The sequence below is a fragment of the Paramisgurnus dabryanus genome, chromosome 21, assembly GCF_030506205.2.
Source record: "Paramisgurnus dabryanus chromosome 21, PD_genome_1.1, whole genome shotgun sequence".
Lineage (NCBI taxonomy): Eukaryota > Metazoa > Chordata > Actinopteri > Cypriniformes > Cobitidae > Paramisgurnus > Paramisgurnus dabryanus.
In genome coordinates, this window is record NC_133357.1 from 5632494 (window position 1) to 5640814 (window position 8321).

Consider the following 8321-nt stretch of genomic DNA (forward strand, 5'->3'; position numbering starts at 1 on the left):
ACCACAGATTCTATCCATCATTACCCTCTGACACTTTCGTCTCGTTTTTATTTGACGAATAAACAATGTAGCGAGTAACGTTAAGTGTTATTTCAAATGTAGTGGAGTAAAGAGTACAAATACCCGATCAAAAATGTAATTGAGTAGAGAGTAAAAGTTGCCTATATTTTTGATACTCAGTACAAGTACAAAGTAGCCCAAAAAATACTTAAGTACAGTAACGAAGTACATTTACTCGAGTACTTTACACCTCTGGAATCTGGGCTTTCTGCTGTCTATTTAAGCGTTTTGCATTAAAAACAGCATTAATGGTACTAAAACGGTAACATGTTGTATCCGGAGATGCACTTGCATATAGACATACATTGATCCTTTCTTACAGTAAATCACATTGAAACATTCAGCACTACAATAACTTCAATGTCTTTCACTCTTGCTTTATCTCATTCCTCAGGCGACTGACCAAGTCCACCCTTCTGCTCATCCCTCTCTTCGGCACTCATTACATAGTGTTCAGTTTTCTCCCAGACTACTTCAACGTGAGCCTGCGGCTTTGCGTCGAGCTCTGTCTGGGCTCCTTCCAGGTTATTCAAGCCTCTTATTAGACTAACACACGGTGCACAAACACAGCATGTGTGAATGAACGAATGCAGACCTGCTCCCAGCAGTACGGTTTGATCAGAACAACCCGCACATCCACCTGAGCAGATCTTACACTCACCTTTGATCTGAGAAGATGGGCGCTGGGGTTTTCGAGAGATTAATTTGTTAGTCACAGTGCTAATTGAGTTCCTTGAAGGGCCATCGCCTAATTTTTAAGATTTATTCAATGCAGGTGTTAAAATTATACAGGCAACCTGTTCCCCTTTCTCCCATGATTATTTCAGATCCATATTGATGCCAGTGGGTGATGTATTAGTTTTCAGCACCTAGTGTCTGAATTTTAAGTCCAAATGAATAGACAAAATAATGTGACTAGTATCCTAATGATCATGTTACTGTAGTTATATCAGTATAACAAATAAATGACCCATAGTGACCTGGCCTTACAGAAATCTAATTAGGAGTATATTCAGAATCATATTAGTATGATGTGTTAAATGTCATTAGTGTGGCAAGATCTGATACTGATTCATACGGTCTGCACACATTGGCTGTGTAATATTGACTATGAATTGACCTTTAGAGAGTACTTTAGCACTGCTAGATCAATGAACTATTTTTATTTCGTTGACACTGTTAAAGGATTAAGATCAAGTGTGGGTTGCTTAAAACACACAGATACATGCATGGGGAAAAGAGTATCGGACTATAAGGATAGTTAACCCAAAAATGAAAATGTACTTGCCCTTAAAGGAAAACACCACAGTTTTTCAATATTTGCTATGTTTTTAACCCAACTTTGATGAATTAATACATACCGATTTTTTTTCAATGCATGCACTTAATCTTTGTACAGCGCGTTGTGAATGTGTTAGCATTTAGCCTAGCCCCATTCATTCCTTAGGATCCAAACAGGGATGAATTTAGAAACCACCAAACACTTTCATGTTTTCCCTATTTAAAGATGTGTAACAACTCATGTAACAGTCTTTAAATAGGGAAAACATGGAAGTGTTTGGTGGCTTCTAAATTCATCCCTGTTTGGATCCTAAGGAATGAATGGGGCTAGGCTAAATGCTAACACATTCACAACGCGCTGTACAAAGATTAAGTGCACACATTGATAAAAGATCGGTATGTATGAATTCATCTAAGTTGAGGTAAGAACATAGTAAAATATTGAAAAAACTGTGGTGTTTTCCTTTTAAGCCTTCATCGATGGATATGATTATCTTTTCTTCAGGCAAACACAATCGCAGTTACTGTATTAATAGTTTTCAAAAATGGCAAAATTGATTTCAAAATCACAAAACCTGGTGATATTTATAGATCAAATTTGCTCAAAAGGTCTTTATTAACCCCCTGGATCCGTATGGATTGCACTTTTTTTGGGCTTCAAATCAGAAGCACCATTTATTACCATTATAAAGCTTGGAAGAGCCAGGACATTTTCTAATATAACTCTGATTGTGTTCATTTGAAAAAGATAATCATATACATCGAGGATGGCTTGAGGGTGAGTAAATCATAGGGTAAGTTTCATTTTTGGGTGAACTATCTCTTTTATTTTTTCAAAAAAGTTATATTATATGATATTTGATCATATTTTCTGACCTTCTCCTGTCTGATATTTTTCTTTCTTTAGGGTCTCATTGTCGCAGTTCTGTACTGTTTCCTAAACCAGGAGGTGAGTGATTATTATATGAAACATTACGAAGAAATTGGATTTCTTAGTATTGTGAGCTCTTTAAAATGATGTGCTGAAGAAAATATTACGCAAGCGTAATGGCATTAAATGCCTTTGAAAATATGTTTGGACAAAGTGTCCTAATCAATGTTCCCTCTAATTTTTTTCAGCACTGAGCAAATTCTTTTTTTTCTGAGCGCACATTTTTAGTACTGTGAGCAATTCGCAACCACACGACCTGCCGAAAATGACCACGAGCTTGCGTTAACCATAGGAGATTCAAAGAGATGACAGTGTAGCGTGTAATGGGGTTTAGTGTATACACACGTATAATGTTCAATGTGGGCCTGTGTATCAGAAGAGAAAGGCACGGCTACTGGAGAGAGCAGAGCAGTATGACAGGTAAGTAAAAGATCAACACAGAGTCTTGGTTTCTGATTATTTGTAGATTTATATTGAAAATATTAATTTAAGAAAGTGTTTCTCTTTTCTGTATCTTGCTTAAGGAATATAAATCTCAAATACAAGAAACAATATGCAATAAATCCCAATACTCCTCTTTGAAATTTACCAGGTACCTGGGTTTAGCAGATTGAACCGTTCAACTCAAGCTGAAAATCAGTTCTCATATACTACAGAGCAAATATATAAATAAATAAATAAAATACTTGTAAAAGTGTAACACTGTTTCATTTTGTTTGTAAACCAAATTAATGATTCACTTAAATGACTCAGTTGGGTTGAATTCATGAATCAATTGACTCGGTTCAAAGGACCGTTCCTTTAAATAGTTTAAATAGTTCAGTTCAAAGTAAGTGTCCTTTGAAGAAAATCCAAGAAAATACGGAAAATGAAGTTTCAGCGAATTCACGTCCTAGTAGTTGTCCGAAACAAAAAGGAAAAATATCCTCCTACCAGTTCTGATGAATTCAAAGCACAGTTCTGAACCGGTTGTCTCGCCTTTTTGTATACATACTTAATTGTCTCGCGTGTCCAAGATGGAGCAGGAGAACTTTACAGATGTTCGCAATTCTCACAAAAAAAACCAGCCTTGTAAAAACACAAGGCAGAACAGTAATTAATATTCAATTCAACAGATTTATCAATAAGCATCATGTAAACATTTCAAATAACAACCTAACTCAGGGTTTCAACACTTATTGAACATATGTTATTTTTTCACATTTACGTTACTTGACTGTTAACTTTCAAATGTAAATAGCTTCAGCTCGTTCGTTATATACCAACGGCCAATGTAAACAAACTAATAAAACTCATAGTTTGCTGCCAAATTTGCAACACTTATGCCATAATGTCAAGTTAATATTTAGAATATTACTCACCAAAGCATAAATTTTAACTTCTTATTTAAAAGAAGAAGTTCATTCGAAGTGTTTGATGCTCTGGGATTCTGAATCTGCCTCCGTTCTAATTCTCTATTTTGCTCTCTCCTCACTCTAGCGACAGCTTTTCCAAGTTATCACATCACTTCAGGAATCCAATAATTTGTTTTAAATCACTGTTTTGAATCACTTTTTCCTCTTAATAAATATTTTAGTTTCTTGAGATCGCCCCGTGCAGCTGCTCATCTGACTCGCTCATCTGACTCGCTCTTGCTTTGTGCTCGTGCTGGAAGCGGCACCTGTGTGAACTGAATGCGCTGCTACCATTGGCTCATAAAAGTGTCTGTCACCGTAGCAAGATCAGCGATTGGTTGAAAGTTTCTTCTCCTTCTAGAACACTCGCCTTCACTCTCTCTTAATTCTTTTACAACAGCAAATGCATCAATGTTTATGTGCGGTCTGAAAAATGTGCGCGGTCTGACAAATCTATTGCGCGGCCACTTTGACTGGCCTGCGCGGCCGCGCACGCGCGCAGCTTAAAGGGAACATTGGTCCTAATTGTTAGTCTTTGGGTCATGAAATAAGTAACCATGGAGCATAATACCAGTCAGAAGTCACACGGGCATATTTGTAGCAATAGCCAAAATTACATTGTGTAGGTAAAATTATATATTTTTTGGCCAAAAATCATTAGGATATTAAGGAAAGATCATGCTTCATGAAGATATTTTGTATTTTTTCTACAGTAAATATGTAAAAAATATATTTATCATTACTGATATGTGTTGCTAAGGAAAATTTTAAAGGTGAATATTTTCTCAATAGATTTTTTGCACTCTCAGATTTCAAATGTTTAAATATAGTTATAGGGATGCACCGATACCGATACTGGTATCGGCCTCGATACCACATTTTCTAAAGTACTTGTACTCGTTAAAAGTCCCCTGATACCTGGAATCAATACCACGGTCTGAGAAATGTCTACGTTTGAGCGGCGTGTAAGGGGTTAATGCTTCTTGTGTTGTCCAAAGAGGCAGAGTTTACAACAAACTGGAAAACTAGTCCTTTGTTTTTTTGTTAAATTATATGACTAAAGCTGTTACCTGTAAATTTAAATCATGTTTTTTTATTAAGTACTCGTTATCGGTATCAGCAAGTACTGAAATGCAAGTACTCGTACTCGTATTCCAAAAGTGGTATCGGTGCATCCCTATATAGTTATATCTAGGCCAAATATCGTCTGATCATAACGAACCATACAATAAATAGCAAAAAATTGAACCTAATGACTGGTTTTGTGGTCCAGAATTACATAAAATCTGATGCCTGTGCTGAATACCTGTCACAATCAAAACCTTAACAAACATTTTTGCCAGTCGTTATTCATTTGATAAAGGAACAGATTTGAGGTTTGGGAAGGGTGTTGCTCAAAGGACTGTAAGCAATTACAGATGAATAATAATGATGTATTGGTAGAGCTGTTGGTAAAATATACAATAGATAGAGTCGAGCATTCCATTGGGTTCGTTTCCCAGGGAATCAACATGATAAAAATGTATGAATGCAAGCTTTGGATAAAAGGGTCTGCCTTTATGCATAAACGCAGTGCCTGCCCGAGCCTCTTGGGGGCCCTAAGCAGAATTTGTTTGGGGGCCCCCTCCCACCAATTTTTTATTAAAATATCAAATCAAATGAATCATTACAATGGGCGCTATTTTAACGATCTAAGCGCATTGTCTAAAGCGCACAGCGCAACATCTAAATGGACGTGTCCGAATCCACTTTTGCTAATTTAACGACAGGAAAAATGGTTTGTTCGCCGAGCGCATGGTCGAAAAGGGTTGGTCCTTTTTTTAAATGAGTAATGGGTGTGTTTTGGGCGTAACTTGCACTAAACCAATGAGAGTCTCAGCTCTCATCCCCTTTAAAAGCCAGTTGCGCTGGCGCTATGTCTAATCCCTATTTAGATGTCGGACTTTGTAAACTGAAAAACTAAGCGGAGGAAGAAGATCCCCAGTTTAAGATTAATGTTAAATAATTGTGTTGTTTTTTACTTGTATTGAAATTGTTATTTTTTATTAAAACCTTTAAAAGCTGTTTTCTTTTAGTCATGGAAGTAAAAAAACAGGCTTTTAATTGCTTTAAATGTATGGCTATCCAATATCATCAAAAAATAATTTACAAGTATGTAAGAAAAGGTTTGTCCTCTAGAAATACTTTATTTGTAACAAATAGGAGATAAAGAATTTACAAACGGCTCTCCGCACGTTTCAGCACTTGGACAACGTCAGTTTTTTTTAAGCATTACTTAAAAATGTTTCTCATCCCACCATATCCACAGGTTTTAAATAACAAAAAACATATTGCGCCATTGACTTTAGACTTTAGACGAGGTTTTTGTTGTTTAATGGCGTAGTCTATTTTAGTTGCCTCAAAATAGCAACGCGCCAACAATGCGCCTGAACACACCTCGTTTTCAGACCAGAACGCCCATGGGCGCAAAAGGGGGCACAAATGCATTTGCTATTTAAACAACGTGAAACGTGAAAATGATAATTGCGCAGGGTGGAAATTAGCAAAAGACACTTGCGTCGCGCATTGCGCCGGGTGTAAGATAGAGCCCAATGTCTTTATTGTATTAATTAAATATAATTATTATTTTTTAGAGCTACAGAAGTGATTTTCTCTTTGTCTTGGGTTGTTTGATTAACATTAATGACACTGACTTAAGTATGTTAATTGAGGTTACTGTCTCTTTAAGAGAAGCACGGACCTGGTTTCTGCCTAATCTATACATAAATCTAAGACATAAACAAATGTTTTTATAAGAAAAGAGTACTGTGGAGATAATTTTGTTTGTATGTGCCCTGTCAAGAAAAGAAAGATTTTATGTTTGCTTGCTTTCTGAAATGCGTCTCTCCATGTGTGCACTACTGAGTGCACTTAAATGCACACACACGCACACAGATGGGGGACGAATTACAAACGGCGCAGCATAAAAACGTTACGTTGTTTTTCAGTGCTCTATTCCTCAAATGTACGTAAACAAGCAGCCGCTTAGTTTGCTTATGCCTCGGGCCGGCCCTGCATAAATGTAAATATCTAGTAGATTTATGGACATTATGTATAGGGGCAGTTTTCTGGACAGAAATGTTTGTTTGTGCTCATCAGGTTCAGAAAGAAATACGCTTACGATGGATTCGTCATCAAGAGGAGAGTTACGCTGTCGTACCTGTTGGAGCCAAAGGAAGTCAGATGGACACTCCATTTTAAAGTCACTAAAGCTTGAGACCCCTGATACAATATTCTGTGCATACAGTACAGGTGTATCCCCAAAAGGGATTTGAACATGCATGAATGTCAGTGCATATTTATTTTATTTAAGTTTCATTAAATATAAACATAAACAGAATGTTTGACATTACACATGGTAAAATAATGACATTAAGTGCAGCTTAAATATTTTTTGCTACAACATGTTATATATGTTTTACACGTGTTTGGATGTTTCATTGGAAATAGTGATCTCTCTGGGGAACTTTGGGTGGGATTACTTCAAATATGGCCAAAAAACAATAATTATATTGTCAGAAAATGGTTAAAAATGCTCCCTTGCTGTCACTAGGACCGTACAACTTCAAAAATATACATAAAGTTCATATTAGTACATACTAGTACCAAATTAATATCTGTAAGACATTCTTACAGGGTACTGCCCCAGTGACACTTAGGACCATTTTGACCTTTTTTTCTGACAGCGTATTTACTACAGATGCCTTTCAAATCTAGATAATTATTACTCTAGTTGGTTTATTATTTTGTGCTAATATTGAAGGAGAGCAGGTCTGATGTTTGTATTTGCAATATTTATGTTAGGTTCACATTTTCTCACAGTATTTACAAGATTTATTCAATTGTTATCTCTAGCAGTGTTGTCTTTACAAATCAAAAAATGTCTTTGAGATATGTATTTATTAACTCTACATACGAATTATAATATCATCACGATTGGAGATGTTTTTATTTGGTTTCATGTCAGTATCACTGCATTACATAATTATTGAGATTTTTCTCAGTAGATTTAGTTTGAATCTCATCCCAGCATTCCAGCTCAAAAGTGTACAGTCAAGCCATCATAACGTCTGTTTTGCTCGGTTACTTTTAGTGTTGTTTAAACCTGACAAAGTGTATCAAGATTTGTATTTGATTTGTCAGGGAGGCCAAGAGACCAAAGATTCGTGTTTGTGTTGCTTTAAAGGCCCCTCTTCTTCTCTCCTCTAATGTGCATTGTTGTTTCTTGTAATCTTGAAATGATAAAAAAAAAACATTTTTTATATTGTATTATAAAATATATTACATGTTGTTTGTCAACAGTTCATCATTTTGTTTATTTGTTTGATTGTGTAACTTGTTTATTTGAGTGCCTTTACGTCTCTTTTTAGATCAGTAGATTAAATTATATAAGAGCTATTTTGCATTAATCTGTGTTATGGATTTTTTTGTCGATTTCCTTTAATTGTGCAATTTAAAGGCAAAGTGCCTCTGGCTTGAGTCTATGCCATAACTGATGTGCATATGTTTGTGTACTGCATGTCAATTCATTCAAGCAGGTGTGTACCTAAACAAGCTCTTACTGTTCAGATCAAGTGTTTTTCTTTGATGTCTGACATTTACGCACTTTCTATTAA

The 8321-nt window shown here is 35.9% G+C and overlaps 1 protein-coding gene across 1 annotated transcript in view; it reads left to right on the forward strand.

The window, feature by feature from the left end:
• ghrhrl (growth hormone releasing hormone receptor, like) overlaps positions 1 to 8320 on the forward strand; it is a 43135-nt gene extending 34815 nt beyond the window's left edge. Inside the window, exons 11-13 of the mRNA XM_065285182.2 lie at positions 455 to 584; positions 2249 to 2290; positions 6805 to 8320. Of these exons, the coding sequence (XP_065141254.1) occupies positions 455 to 584; positions 2249 to 2290; positions 6805 to 6906 (274 nt within the window). The 3' untranslated portion in view covers positions 6907 to 8320. The remainder of the gene's footprint in view (positions 1 to 454; positions 585 to 2248; positions 2291 to 6804) is intronic.
• The last annotated feature ends 1 nt before the right edge of the window (position 8321 follows it).